Source organism: Aegilops tauschii, chromosome 5, assembly GCF_002575655.3.
Source record: "Aegilops tauschii subsp. strangulata cultivar AL8/78 chromosome 5, Aet v6.0, whole genome shotgun sequence".
Lineage (NCBI taxonomy): Eukaryota > Viridiplantae > Streptophyta > Magnoliopsida > Poales > Poaceae > Aegilops > Aegilops tauschii.
In genome coordinates, this window is record NC_053039.3 from 1,156,815 (window position 1) to 1,172,442 (window position 15,628).

General features: G+C 51.2%; 2 protein-coding genes across 2 annotated transcripts; one reads left to right on the forward strand and one right to left on the reverse strand.

The window, feature by feature from the left end:
• Positions 1-700: 700 nt before the first annotated feature.
• LOC109740326 (uncharacterized) lies at positions 701-2,252 on the forward strand. The gene is made up of 3 exons (XM_020299370.2): positions 701-796; positions 926-1,128; positions 1,256-2,252. Exons 1-3 carry the CDS (start codon positions 701-703, stop codon positions 1,464-1,466), a joined length of 510 nt encoding a protein of 169 aa, XP_020154959.1. The 3' UTR covers positions 1,467-2,252.
• Positions 2,253-8,286: 6,034 nt separating this feature from the next.
• Positions 8,287-10,135, reverse strand: LOC109740324 (glucan endo-1,3-beta-glucosidase 5). The gene is made up of 2 exons (XM_020299368.4): positions 9,697-10,135; positions 8,287-9,582 (listed from the first exon to the last, which is right to left on the reverse strand). The coding sequence occupies exons 1-2, from the start codon at positions 10,041-10,043 to the stop codon at positions 8,442-8,444; spliced, it is 1,488 nt and encodes a 495-aa protein (XP_020154957.1). The 5' UTR covers positions 10,044-10,135; the 3' UTR covers positions 8,287-8,441.
• Positions 10,136-15,628: the final 5,493 nt, after the last annotated feature.

The following is a 15,628-nucleotide window of genomic DNA, read 5'->3' on the forward strand; positions in this document are numbered from 1 at the left end:
CGAGTTATTCTCTTTGTCTTTGTCGGAAGCTCAGAAGTCAGAACACACTTGGCCTATCCCAATCCCGTTCCCCTCCACGTACGTCCTCCTCGCTCTCATTGAAAATTCATCCACCATGCTGATTGCCTCGCCTCGATGCTACTAACATGTTTCTTCGAGGCAGCCAAGGGGATCCTTCTTGCCGACGGCCTCATCTCCAGCCTGGATCCCCTCTTGAAGGAGGATGTCTCCATCACACCAGAAGAAGTAGTAGCTAGTATAAAGCCGGTTAAAATTTTAGGAAAGTTTGACTCTCCAAGAAAGTCGGAGGTCCACTTAAGTTGGGACGGGGGGAGTACCACACGAGAAACGAGGAACTAGCTCCACCGCTAAACGCCCTCTCACCTACTTTCATTCCCCTCCCCACGATGGGCTTCCATTCCCGTTCCTTCCTCGTAATAAGAGTCAAGCATGCATGCATACTCGAGAAGCCGACGCGATGCATACACAGATTTGAATCCCGTGGATGCGGCAATGGGATGCATTTCCATGTGAATTGTGAGTACGTACGTGCATTTCCATAATGTCTGTCTTTACTATCCATCTTATTTCTCTTGTTTCTTTTTTGCTTGCGAGATGGTGCGCAGTAGATCTGCATGCCAAACTAAGTGGATTGTCATCCCACATGACATGATCCTACCGCCAAGCTGATAACAACGAAATGGACACAGAAAGGTTAAAAAGGTTATTAATAAAGTCGGTAGTAGCATTAGCCATAGCGGCCTTGATTCTCTATGCCGATGCCACACGGCCCAAGGTAAGCAAGCAGATGACATGATTATTCATAGTAGTATTATCCTTTTGTTTGTGTGTTTGCATGTGTTTAATGGAACGGAACGGAATTACTATACTTACTTGGTTGTTGCTATTTTTTTTAAAAAAATAGAAGCCTGAGGATATCAGGTTGAACGACAGGGGTGAGTGCGTGTACCCCATGAGCCTGTCTTTCGTGGTGGGTTTGGCCGAGCTGGCTGTCCTTCTGGGTTTCGTCTCGTATTTCACCTTCCAACACGGATGGTGCTGCGTGCGCCGCGACGGCGTCTCCGTATCGAGCTTCGCGCTGGGCATCTTCCTCGCCATCCTCTCATGGTGAGTGAGTTGAGCCGTTCATAAACGGTACTCCCTCCGTCTCCGTAAAGAAATATAATAGCGTTTAGATCATTACTTGAGGGAGTAACTAATTGCTTCTCTTCTCTTACGGTGTGGGTGTATGCAGGTTATTGACGTGGTGGGCGGTACGACTATATCTCCGCGACGTGGGGGCGATCTGGCCGGGGAGGCGTGGTAAACCCCCGGAGTGTTACGCCGCTCTTAAATTGGATCACCATCACCTTATGGCGAATGCATTCAAACCCTTCGTCTTTGCCTTGGCCTTGGCATTCTGCTCCTCCAAGAAACTTTCCCCTCCTCCTCCTATAGAAACCTAGCTAGCGTACGTACGTCTCCCCAACGTTCGATGGATCGCCCATTATGTTGGAGGTTCTTTTTTTCCTGGTTTGATTATTTTGTTAACTCACATTCACATATCATGATTAGAGTCGGATTTCTACAATGCATGTGGGAAGCTTCAAGCATATTTAATACTTCTTCCGTCCCAAAATAAATGTCTCAAGTTTAGTACAACTTTAGTAGAAAGTTGTACTAAATTTCAGACACTTATTTTGAGACGGAGGGAGTATTTGTACAAAGTTGTACTAAACTTGAGACAATTATTTTGGGACGGACGGAGTATTTGATTTGACGGATATTTTTTAAACTTCAACTCTAGTGAGGCTTTCAAAATTAGGCAGCGTCTATGTGCATCTCCAACGCTGACTCCCCAAACCGGACAACAGATCTGTTAGCGGAAACTGACGCAGGAGCCGACCGTCTAATCATAAGTAGGTATTTGTTCAAGTAAGAACAGTACCTGATCCACCCACATAACACTTATCAAGACAATGAACGCTAAATCAATGAATCGTGGTGAAAGTAACTTGACACTACTAGGAAAGAGCTTACCAGTAGCCCTGGCTTTTTTGCTACCAGTAACACTGGTAGACGCACTACTGTTACGACGCTACAGCTATTTTTTAACAGTAGCATTTGTTTGTCCCAGTGCTACTGGTAATTAACAATCTCAATTGGATGTGAGGTTGTATTGGATGACGCAAGACTTGGGTCCATGTTATGTGACTTCACAGCGTCTTCGCGGAAATCTAAATCACACGCCTCTAAAAAGAAACAAAAAGGCCCAAGAAGGCGAAGAGTTCCACACCAATCTGAGTTTCCATATGAGAGGCATGTTTTGGAATAGCAGAGGTCTCTCAAACTTGGCTAAACATAAACACATTGGTGATTGTGTACGGGAACATGCTTTGGATTTTGTGGCAATTCCTGAGGCTGGTAAGTGTGACTTTCGCCCGCATGTCCTCGATCACCTATCAGGTGGTTTCGACTACACATGGCATAGTCTACCAGCTCGTGGAAGGTCTGGAGGAATCCTTCTTGGGATACTGACAACAGTCATGGACTTGTTAGCTTTCTCGATCGGTGAATTTCATATAAAATTTCATCTAAGAAACAGAGCTGATAATTTTACATGGACTCTTGTCGCTGTCTATGGGGCTGCCCAAGATGAGCATAAGTCTGCTTTCCTTCGGGAATTGGTAAATCTGGCTAAGGATAACCCGCATCCAATGCTTATTGGAGGGGACTTTAATATCCTTAAGTATCAGGAAGAGAAAAATAATGAACGTTTTGACACTCATTGGCCTTTCCTATTCAATGTTGTGATAGACAGTTTGGATCTTCGGGAGGCCAGTATGTCGGAACGGCAGTTCGCTTAGGCTAATAACCGACATGTGCCAACATACGAGAAGCTTGATAGGGTACTCATGGATACCGAATGGGAACTAAAATTTCCTCTGGTAACCGTGCGAGCCCTAGAGCGTATTGAGGCTTTATCGGATCATGCACCCATTATTCTGGATTCTAATTCTACGAAACCAGCTTCCGACGCCCTTTCAAATTTGAATTGGGATGGATGCATAGGGATGGATTTGTAGACATGATCAAGACTATTTGGGAGAGGCCCGCTGTTGGTCGTACACCTATTCAGAGATGGAACTTTAAAATAAGGGCCATGAGGCAATACCTCTCTGGATGGGCAAAACATACCAACGGGATTTATAAAAAAGAAAACAACGTCTCTCTACCATTATTGATGACCTCAACAAAATTGCAGAGACGCGCATCTTATCTCAACAAGAGATTGAATTAAAAAATCAATCTAATGAGAAGATTGCCCGTCTTCTGCGAGAAGAGGAGATCAAATACTACCAGAGATCCAAAGCCGATTTCATTTTGATGGGTGATAGTAATACAAGATACTTCCAATTGATCGCTAATGGGCGGCATAGGAAGAAATGTATTTATAGTCTCCAACAAGATGAGGGGCGGATCGAAGGTCAAGAGGAGCTCAAAAAGTATATCACCGACTACTACAAATCTCTGTTCGGAGCACCGGCTGAAGGGAATTTCACCCTTGACGAGACCCGAACAGATGACATTCCACAAGTCACGACAGAAGAAAACGATATCTTGACAGCACCATTCTCGGAAGAGGAGGTGAGAGCTGCAGTGTTCCAAATGGAACACAACAAAGCTCCAGGCCCAGATGGTTTCCCCGCAGAATTCTATCAGAATTTCTGGGATATCATCAAGGCTGACCTTATGGAGTTGTTCAATTGTCTTCATGCCGACCGACTTGAGCTATTTAGGCTTATTTTGGCGAGATTGTCTTGTTGCCAAAGATTAAGGAGGCTGAACGGATCCAGCAGTTCAGACCCATATGCCTCCTTAATGTCAGTTTCAAGATTTTCACCAAAGTGGCTACGAATCGGCTTAACTCGGTAGCTGACCATGTTGTCCGACCATCTCAAACGGCTTTCATGCAAGGAAGGAATATACTTGATGGTGTAGTAATCCTGCATGAGACCGTCCACGAGATGCATCGGAAAAACCTAAGTGGAGTAGTATTCAAAATTGACTTTGAAAAAGCCCATGACAAGGTCAAATGGTCTTTCCTCCAACAGGCCCTAAAGATGAAAGGTTTCTCTGAAAAATGGTGCCAGTGGATCCAAAATTTTGTAACTGGAGGTAGCGTGGCCATCAAAGTCAATGATGATGTAGGTCATTACTTCCAGACAAAAAAGGACTACGGCAGGGTGATCCCATGTCCCCAATGTTATTTAACATTGTGGCTGACATGTTGGCTATTCTGATTGAGCGCGCTAAGCAGGACGGGCAAATTGCTGGGGTAGTGCCAGTGCCACACCTTGTGGATGGTGGCCTCTCTATTCTGCAATATGCTGATGACACAATACTTTTTATGGAACATGACCTGTACAAGGCTCGAAACATGAAACTCCTGTTGTCAGCGTTTGAGCAAATGTCAGGTCTTAAAATTAACTTCCATAAAAGCGAAGTGTTTCTGCTTTGGAGAAGCCGTCGAGGTAGCGGCCGATTACGCGGACCTATTTGGTTGCGCACTTGGCCAATTCCCGATCAAATATCTGGGAATACCGATTCATTATCGACGTCTCACCGTTGCGGAGTGGAAGCATGTAGAGGAGCGCCTAGAGAAACGGTTGAGCAGTTGGAAAGGCAAGTTGCTCTCAGTTGGAGGACGGCTGGTTTTGATAAACTCTGTCCTCACAAATATGGTTCTCTGTATGCTTTCTTTCTTCCAACTCCCAAAAAGGGTCTTGCAAAGATTGGACTATTTTAGGTTGAGATTCTTTTGGCAAGGAGATGGTGAAAAGAAAAAATACCGGCTGACCAAATGGAGCGTGGTTTGTAGGCCGAAAGACCAAGGTGGCCTTGGAATTCATGACCTGCAGGTCAAGAATGAGGCCCTACATAGTAAATGGTTGTTCAAACTTCTTACTGAGGATGGTGTTTGGCAAACCATACGGCGCAACAAGTATCTAGGCCAAAAGGCGGTGTCTCAGGCATTTTGGAAACCTGGCGACTCACACTTTTGGGCTGGCCTAATGGCGGCAAAGAAACAACTCTTTTGCTTTGGGTCTTTCGCGATAACGGATGGGTCGGAGATTCGTTTTTGGGAAGACATTTGGCTAGGCAATGCCAGTCTCCGAGAACAATATCTAGCCTTGTACAACATTGCTCGCGATAAGAACAATACTATTGCGCAGGTGCTCAGCTCATCCCCGCCGAATATTTCGTTCAGGCGGGATTTGGTTGACGCCCAACTTATGTCATGGCATAATCTCTTATCCCGTCTGGATCTGATTAACCTGATGCAAGGCCGTGATGTGTTTCGCTGGAACCTTACTACATCGGGGTCTTTCACGGTAGATACTATGTATCGTGCGCTCACGCATTCTGATGTACCGGAGAGCAATAACAAGAAAATCTGAAAGGCAAAGATTCCACTAAAAGTTAAAAGATTCATGTGGTATCTCCGTAGAGGTGTTGTGCTAACCAAAGACAACCTTGCACGACGCAACTGGCCAGGAAGTAAGAAGTGTTATTTTTGTACTCATAACGAGACAATTAAACACCTCTTTTTTCAATGCAAGTTTGCGCATTCTACGTGGTCAGTCATCCAAATAGCGTCAAATTTGTATCCGCCCACAAGTGTTGCCAATATTTTTGGTCATTGGTTGGACGGTATTTCAAATTGGTTCAAAACGCTAATAAGGGTGGGAGCGTATGCCTTACTATGGTCGCTTTGGCTATGTAGAAACTATTTGGTTTTTAATGACAAAAATGCTTCTCCTCTGCAGGTTATTTTTTGTTGTACGCACTCGCTTCGTATGTGGTCTATGCTACGACATGCGGAGTACCAACCGCTATTTAAGACGGTGTGTACGCGATTGGAGCAGGTGGCTATGGAGTTTTTTTCCCCAACTTGGGTGGCAGCATAATCTCTGCATCGGTCCACCAACCGTTTCGACATAGGCTTAGTGTCAGTTTATAGGACTCTACTGTTGCCGAATTGTCATTTTTTTCTTGTCAGATTTTTGATGTTTGACTGTGTGCATCCTAGTTATGCAGAGGCCGGGTGATACTCTAAATGCTTTGTATCGCTTGATGCTACATTTTAAGATAATAAAAGCGCCCTTTATCAGAAAAAAAAAAGAATACGTGTGCCCGATTTTCTTCCCCGACAATACGACAACAAGGCAAAGCCGAAAGATTGAATGGACTTTTTACACAACTCCTCGCATTTCCTATTTTCCATTATATTAGTCGGAGGAGGATAGAGGATCTTTGTGCAACACATTCCTCCTGATCCCCTGAGCGTTGCACTACATATTCATATACAAATATACAATTCTAATCCTTGCCGATCAGGGAGCTTGACGCCGATAAAGAAAAAATAATAATGAAAGAATTGTTCGATCCTTCCTCTCTAGGCTAGCCAGCCGCTGAGGTGGTGAGCGCGCGTACGTGTCCTCATCAATGTCAGAGGGAGGGAGGGTCAGAGTGCCACGATGGCGAGCAATGCGAGCACGGCGACGACGGCGCCCCACGCGGCGGTGGCCCTGGCGGTGCCGGAGTCGTCCTGGTGGATGAGGTAGCGGCAGCGCGCGTGGTAGTTTTGGCGCGCGTCGCCCAACGCGCTGGTTTAAAGCCGCGCGCCTGCGCCCGTCAACCGCGACGATTTCCCTCCCGTCGTGCCTTCTTCCTCACCTCTTCGGCGCCGTGCGCCTGCGCCCGCCCACGGCCACGATTTCCCTCCCGCCGCGCCTTCTTTCTCGCCTTTTCCGGCGCCGCGCCTTCTCCCCTGCCTCTTTCAGCGCCCCGCTGCCGCTGCGTCTTCTCCCCCCGTCTCTTCCAGTGCCCCGCCATGCCGCCGCGCCCCTGGAGCAGCTCGGGCTACTGCGGCGTTTGCCTCCGCTCCTCCGACATATATTACTACGCGAAGATCCGCTCCGGCGATACACGCCTCGGGGTCGAAACGTTCGAGACCGCCCACGTGTAAGGCGCGGCGGCGTGGCGTCTCGGGCGCCTTCAATCACAGATGAACTTCTCCGACGTGCGGACGCGAGCAGACGCAGGATCTCGCGCCCCCCTCGCGACTAATCAGCGATGAGGCCTTGATTCTCATTGCCGATGCCACAAGGCCCAAGGTAAGCAAGCACATGACATGATTATTCATAGCATTATGTTTTTGTTTGTTTGGAACCGAAAACGATACTTACTTGGTTCTTACAAGAAAATTAAATAGAAGCCTGATGATATCAGGTTGAACGACAGGGGTGAGTGCGTGTACCCCATGGGCCTGCCTTTCGTGGTTGGTTTGGCCCACCTGGCAGTCCTTCTGGGTTTCGTCTCGCATTTCACCTTCCAACACGGATGCTGCTGCAAACGCCGCGACGGCGTCTCCGGATCGAGCTTCATGCTGGGTATCTTCTTCGGCATCCTCTCATAGCGAGTCAGTTGGGTAAAGTATCTGGTGCACTGGTGCTTATCGTGCTACCGATGCATCGAATGCCGTAGCGTGTACAAAAATGTGTCAAAAATCTGAAAAAGAAATTAGCATATTGAAAAAATATTGTTCTATGTTGTCGCAAAAATTTAAATCAAAATTCAAAACATTGGGCGATATACAAAAATAATGAATTTAGCATCAATGTGAGAATGGGTCAAATTTAAAGCCCAGCTTATGCTGTGTACTATTCAATGTCGATTTTGTGATTTTTGTACCTCGATTAATGTTTCATGTCTGGGTTAGCGCCTCCACAGTAGAAGGCGCCTGCACCTGCCGGTTCCGTGAATCGTGGGGACGCAACCCAGTGACTGCAGACGGCCACCGCCCATGGTCTCTGGAGCCGATCCGACTGACGGCACGACAACACCCGAGGAGCCCAACTCGGACCGATGCCATGAAAAAGTATCAGACACGAGAAGCACAACGCAATGGAGACCAACACGGACCGAGTCAGCCCCTCGTATCAATGCGCTAGCCGTCGTCCACCTCCACGAACCTGATCCACGCCGCACACCAAAGACATCCACCACGACCCGGATGGCACCGCCGCCAAACCGCAACAGCCGCGCCGCCCCTACGCCAACCGGGCTTTGCCCGTCGGCAGCGATGAGGGGAAGGGAGGCGCGGGCAGGGCTGCTGGTGGCGCAGGCTAGGGTTGGCCCTTTTGTTTTCCCTCCAGCATAGAGGATCTTTCGTGCAACGCTCCTGACTTGTGAGGGTTGCGTGTATATTATGTACAAATATACAGTACAATTCTAATCCTTGCCGGGGAGCTTCACAGCCGATATGTACAGGAAAAAGAAGGAAATAATTGTTTGATCCTTCTTCTCTAGGCTAGCCAGCCGCTGAGGTGGTGAGCGCGCGCGTCCTCATCAATGCCAATGTAAGAGGGAGGGGGTCAGAGTGCCACGATGGCGAGCAATGCGAGCACGGCAACGACGGTGCCCCACGCGGCGGCGGCCCTGGCGGCGCCCGAGTCCTCCTGGTGGGTGAGGTCGTGCCGGCCGGTGTCGATCATGATCTTGAAGCGGCATGTGCCCTGCGAGGGGTCGGTGGTGGTGACCACGGAGAGGTTGTTGAAGCCGCAGGAGCCCTTCTGCTGGCTGGCGGACTGGAAGAACTGGTTGAAGGCATAGGAGACGTTGCCCCTGACGTCGAGGCCGCCGCACGACGACCCCGGGCTGAGGCTGGTGCAGTCGGCGTACTGGCACGCGTACCCGACGGCGCCGACGATGGCCGGGTCGGTGGGGCTGGCGTCGGGCCGGAGCACGCACCACTGCTTGGACAGGTACCTGACGCCCTTGGCCGGCACGACGCCCTTGCCGCCGGCGAGGCGGAGCGCGTACTTGGGCGAGCCGTCGTAGTTGAAGACGCCCCAGTGGCGCTCGAAGTTGCCGGGGTCGACGCTCTTGGCGTCCTCGTCGAGGAGCGCGAAGACGTAGACGTCGGGCATCTGGGGCCGGCGCGGGGTGCCCTTGCCGGCGACGATGCGGTCGAAGAGGCCCTGGTTGAACTTCTGCGCGCCGGCGGCGTTGGCGTTGGCGTCGCCGTCGGTGGGCCAGCCGATCTCGCCGACGACGACGGTGATGTTCCCGAGGCCGTGCTTCTCGAGCGCGGCGACGAGGGTGTCGTAGTTGGCGTCGAAGACGTTGGTGTAGAGCACGTTGCCGTCCTGCACGCTGGCCTGGGAGGGCGGCGCGCCGGGGGCCGGGAAGAAGGCGTAGTCGCGCGGGAAGTTGGCGTCGGCGTCCATGGAGAGGAACGGGTAGATGTTGATGGCGAGCACGCCGCCGCTGTCGAGCAGGAAGCGGACGAGGCTGGTCATGAGGGTCGTGATGTCCGGGCGGAAGTCGCCGGAGGAGGGGCGGCCGTCGAGCGACTCGTAGACGTCGGCGTTGAGCGGGACGGTGACGCGCACCTGGCGCGCCAGCCCGGCCTTGACGAGCGCCGCCTGCACGTTGCGCACCGCCGGGAGCGTGGCCGCCTCGAACTGGCCCTTGTACGACTTGAGGAACGGCTCGTTGCCCACCGCCACGAACCTTCATCCATGGATCGATCGTCCATGCATGTCCATCAGTTTGATTTCTCTTGTTCGTTTGATGAAAGAAAGAATGAATGGAGAAGAAGAAAAGAGATCGAGAATGGTCAGTTACCGGATGTCGACGCCGTAGTCGGAGACGTAGTGGGAGACATTGTGCTGCACCCACTGCTCGGCGGCGGCGACGTCCCGGGCGACGGTGGCGAGCAGCTCGTTGGGGAGGCCGAGCATGACCTGGATGCCGGAGTGGCCCAGCGCCTTGAGCGCCGCCGGGTCGGCCTCGAAGAGCTTCACCTTGTCGAAGCCGTTGTCCTTGAGCAGCTGCACGGTGACGTCGCCGGGGAGCGGGTGCAGCGCGCGCGTGCCCCAGTTGGCCGCCAGCGCGTCCGCCCTGAATGCCAGCGCGAGCAGCCACAGCAGCAGCACCGCCGGCGCCGGCGCCGACGTCGACGACCACCCCATAACGATGGATCGATTCGATCGATCGATATACTAGCTAGATGCCCGTACGTTGTATGTACTACGTCTACGTGTGAGTTGGCCGTGCTGTTGCAACCAGGAGATAGATAGATATATATTGGGAGGTGAATGAATGGGAAATCCATCCAAACTTGTCCTTGCTTGCTTGCTTGCTAGTATAGTTGATGGTTGCATGGGGAGTAAGTTTGGATTTGGGTTGCAGAGGGAAGAGAGCAAAGCATATGCAAATTGTATTGTGGGGGCATCGCATTGCATTGCATCGGTTGAGAGGCAAAGAAGAATATGCCAAAAAGGAAGACCAAAGATGGACAAGTGTAGCAACCAAGGGCAAAGGGAGGTAGCTGACCTAGGAAGGAAAAGGGCATTTTTGCATCAGGTGAGAGGGAAAGGAAAAGCAGCTGCTTATACTACAAGTTTGTCAAGAAGAAGGCCAAATTAATTAACATGGAGATACATGAGAAGCCTCCACGTGCATTCCATTCCAGTTTAGTTATCAAAAGGGAGGACCAACTTCTTCTACTTCATTTTGTGGCTCCATCCAGCTGTACATCTACTCACTTCTTTTGGGGGACAATCATCTCGGAAAATACAAAGGAGAACTTGGGTACCAGCGCACCCTATATGCAAAATAAATGAATTAATAATTCAAAAAAGTTTAAAAAATTCAAAACCATCTTTGGTATCAAACATGATCAAGTATTGTAGTCGTATAAAAAGATTCGTAAAAGAATATTTTTTTGCCCTGAAGTCAATAGAAATCATTTCTTGTCCAAACTTTTTATACGAGTACAATACCTGATCATCTGTGATTCCAAACAAGATTTGGAAATTTTTGAACTTTTTATAAATTACTATAGAAAAGTTTTGCGCATATAGGATGCGCGGGTACCAGAGAGCATCAAGTTCCTGTCCCAATCATCTCCGCCTTTACTCATTCATGAGAATCGTAGCATCGCTCACTCACAGTAAGAGGAATAACCACATCTGAGGCGGTGTCCATCCAGAGATTTGGAGGACAGCCACCGTTGCATACTAATCAACCAAAAATATGATAAAAAATAAAATCAAACAACAGGTGATAATTAAGGTAGGCAACCACATACTCTGCAAGCACGGGAATAATCAGGTCTCAAGCAAAACCCTGCTGCATTACATTCCACTTTTGTTGGGTGTGCAAAGGGAACAAAAAGTAAGGAATATTCATTTACCAAACCAAAGAGGTTGGTTGTTGAGAGGGAAGCTAGTAGCCGGCATAGGGCATCTTCAAGGCGTACCCGCAAACCTCCCACCATCATCTGAACCGCGCCGTACGGACCACACAAGTCATCCAATGCCAACCTGTATCGGTCTGCCAGCGGTCCAGACGCATGTGGGAGGTTTGCGGGAGTCCAGACCGATCTCAATCCCGTTTTTGACAGCCCTAGACCATAAAAAACCCTCTCCCCTCCCGCTCGCGCTCCTGCCCAGCACCAGCTGCCCGCATTCATGCTGCTCTAGAGCGCGCCACTCAAAATTCGAGACAGCTCAGGGCGGACGCTACCTCTCACTGCCTCTGCCATTGAAGCGTCGTGCCGGCCGAGGGCACCGCCCGCGACATGTCTCTGGTGTCCGCGCATGTTCAATGCGGGAGGCGTGTGATTGGACAGGGCGGGACAGATATCTACCACTCCCGTTCAATGCCGCTGTCGCTCGTCTCCCGCCATTAAGCAGGCTCGCCGACCGAGAAACTAACCCTGGCGCTGCGCATCGACGCACCCGAACGCCTCGCCTCACCGGAATTCACTATTTAAAGGCGGCCACACCCGGCTAACTCCACACCACAACACCAGCCCCTCCACATCCTCCTCCTTTGCACTGCATCCGCCATGACCGCCGGCGGGAAAACATTGTGGGACAGTCTGTCGCTGGAGATGAAGCATGCGATGGCCGCCCTTGCCGCTGCCTGGCATAGCCACCGTGCCAGGCGGATCGAGGCCGGCTTGCCCGCCAGCTCGCCCGAGGTCTCCGACGACAAGGACGACACCACGATGGAGATGAGCTTCGACGCCTCCCCTCTGACTTGTGCGCCTCCTGTGCACGTCGACTTCACCATGGAGCAGGCGCAGCCGCACTTCGACGCCGCCATGGCGGAGGTGCAGCCTGCGCCGGCGCCTTTGTCGGCCTTCCAACAGGCGCATGAGGAACAAGTTGTTCCTCCTGGAGCAGCACCGGCTGGCGGAGGGCCAGATCTACGGCGAGCGCGCAAGCGAGGAGGGGCCGCGGCGAACCCCAACTTCGTCACGGAGCAGTGTGCCATCTACGATGCTGTCCGCGCTTAAGCCGCCGCTCGCCAGGAAGCGACCACCGCGAAGGCGCAGCTGCAGGCGATTGCGGAGGAGAACAACGCCAGCTGCGCCTCATACGCGCCACCAGCGAACCATCAGCCGGCCGACCACGCCAGTGCCACCATTTGCATCGTGACCTTGCGTCCACCGACGATAGAGAGGTTGCGGAGTCCTCCGAGGATGAGTAGGCCACGGAAGGCGGCGATACCTTGTGTCCCATGTGGAATCACCTCGCCGGCTGCTGGTGCGAACCCTCGCTGTCCAGGGGTCGCCAGAGTTGATTGGCTTGGTGGCCGGCTGTCCAGGGGCCACCGGAGTTGACGGCTTGGTGGCCGGCAGTGCATCCGCCTGTCCGCTGGGCACGGACATGATGATGCAAAGTAATAGAATCAATCTACGATTCTTGATCAGTTGGTTCCGTTGTGTATACCAATGTAAAGAGGGAAGGAGACTAGGACGTAATTGTAATTTGCCACAAGGGCAGTCGAGTCAGTTCGCATGGTGATCATTGGGATAAAAATCAAGAAATGATCACAGTAATTAAAAAGGGCATATTATCTACTGGAAAAAGAAAAGCCCGGCAAATCATCCAACGGAAAGTAAAGAGGGGCAAATTATCAACAGCCCAAGTAAAGACGGGCATATTATCCAATCTCCCCTTCTATGTCACTATGCTTCATAATTTTAAAGGCCTCGCATCCAATATTGAGATCGTTGATTTTGGACCGTGTCCCTCGATTTTGACTTGGTCGGATCCTGGGGTCGTGTGGAGAGAATCAATGTTGATGGGCCTGATTTTGAGTTGGTCGCATCCTGGAGTGCGCGCGCTTCTGTCGAGTTGTGGCCATGGCGGTTGGTGCAAGCAGAAGCGGCCACGGTTGTGAGAGCGGGCATAGGAGGCGGGTAGAAAGAGGAGGGTGAGAGGAGCGGGAGAATGGTGAAGGGTCATGTTAGAGACATATTTGGTAGTAGAGATTATCCGGGATTAGATAGAGTTATTTCCATCTTATCTTTAGGAGGTGTCTTGCCATTCAAATCTTGTACTCAATATATACTCGCCCTCGAGTCTCAATAATACATCCGTCGCAAGTTGAAGAGGTAGGTTTAGGGTTTTGCGTGGGTGGCTAACATCCAGCCTCACGTCTCTTTATATAGATGATCATAATACAATTACATACGTATACAAATACGTGTACATGTACAATATGCTAGACCCTATTTTACATGCCCCCTCAATCTGAACTACATACAAGATTCAGATTGGTTCTGAAACGGTCTAGCATCTGTCGAGTAGCGGGTTTAGTAAATACATCCGCTAGCTGATCATCAGTTGAGATAAACCTGACTTCCAGTTTACCAATAGCTACTCGTTCCCTCACAAAATGGAAATCAATCTCAATGTGTTTGGTCCGAACATGAAACCCTGGATTCGCCGTCAGGTAAGTTGCCCCTAAGTTATCACACCACAATATGGGTGTGCGCTGCCGTGTGACTCCAAGTTCTGTGAGAACTGTGTCTATCCAAATGGCTTCAGCCGCGCCATTGGCCAACGCCTTATACTCTGCCTCGGTGCTAGACCTCGAGACTGTAGGCTGCTTCTTGGAACTCCAAGATATAAGATTGGGTCCAACAAATATAGCAAAGCCACCAGTAGAACGCCTGTCATCAACACAGCCTGCCCAGTCTGCATCGGTGAATATACTGACTCCAGTAAATCTGGACTTACGAATCCGTAGTCCCATGTCTAGCGTACCTTTGACATACCTCAGAATACTCTTAACTGCTTCCCAATGAACCTCCGTAGGCTGAGACAGGAACTGGCACACTTTGTTCACGGCAAAGGAGATATCTGGACGAGTGAGTGTCAGATACTGAAGTGCTCCAACTACACTGCGATACCTGAAAGAGTCGCCAGTACTCAGCAATGCACCACTGTGACGCGAAAGGCTCTCGGATGTAGCAAGTGGAGTGGAAGTGGACTTGCAGTTCTCCATGTTGACGCGATGAAGGAGATCAAGTGCATACTTCTTCTGCGTCAATGCCATGCCCCCTGAATGAAAGGACGCTTCCAAACCAAGGAAGTACTCCAACCGGCCCAAGTCTTTGATGGGAAAACTCGCATACAAGGACTGCACAAGGCGATCCACCCCAGTAGGTGTAGAACCAGCAATCACAATATCATCAGCATACACCAGCATGTATATATATCTGAATAGCACCATGTGAAAAGATGAACAGGGACGCATCTACCTTGGAGGGAACAAAACCAAGCTGTGAGAGCCGCTGACTCAACCGAGCATACCAGGCACGCGGTGACTGTTTGAGCCCGTAGATGGACCGCTGGAGTTTGCAGACATGAGAGTGATAACGAGCATCCTCAAAACCAGGGGCTACTGCATGTAGACATCTTCGGCCAGAAAACCGTGGAGAAAAACATTACTCACATCAATCTGTCGAAGACTCCACCCGCGGGAGAAGGCGAGAGAGAGGACCAGACGAACCGTGGCAGGCTTCACCACGGGGCTGAAAGTATCTCCATAGTTGATCCCTTGCTGTTGAGTAAAACCACGAGCAACAAGGCGAGCTTTGTGCTTGTCAACCGAACCATCCGGACGATGCTTGGTCTTAAAGATCCACTTGCAGCTCACAACATTAACACCAGGAGGCCGAGGCACCAACACCAATGTGTTCGTGTGACAAAGAGCAGCAAATTCCGCAGACATGGCGGCACGCCAAGCCGGTCACCAAGAGCATCACGATGAGTAGTGGGTGCGGCAAAGAATGCACGCCGACGAGTGTCGTACCGCACCGTGCCATCCGTGTATGTCTTGGCCTTACGCGTATGATCGCGGTGACGAGTGACCATGGTGTGCCCGGGAGCTGCATCGTCGGTAGATGGTGGCGGCGACGACGGAGACCCGACCAGTGGTGTCGCGGCTGAACCATTGTCAGCAACAGGCGACACGGGCCGGGGAGACGCGTCGGGTTGGGCCGAACCAGGCGACGAGGGGGAGCCAGGTGGGGACGGCAGCCCCGGGGACGCGGCTGGCGACCTGGCGATGCCCGACGCAGGCGAGGCGGGCTGGGCCGACCCAGGCGAGACGGGGGACGCAGCGGGCGACCCAGTTGGGCCCGCGGTCGTGCCAGCGGGCGAGGCCGGTGGGGCCGTAGACACGCCAGCGGGCGAGGCCGACGAGGCAGCCTCGGGAGACGGGGCATGGACGTTGGGGCCATGCACGTCGA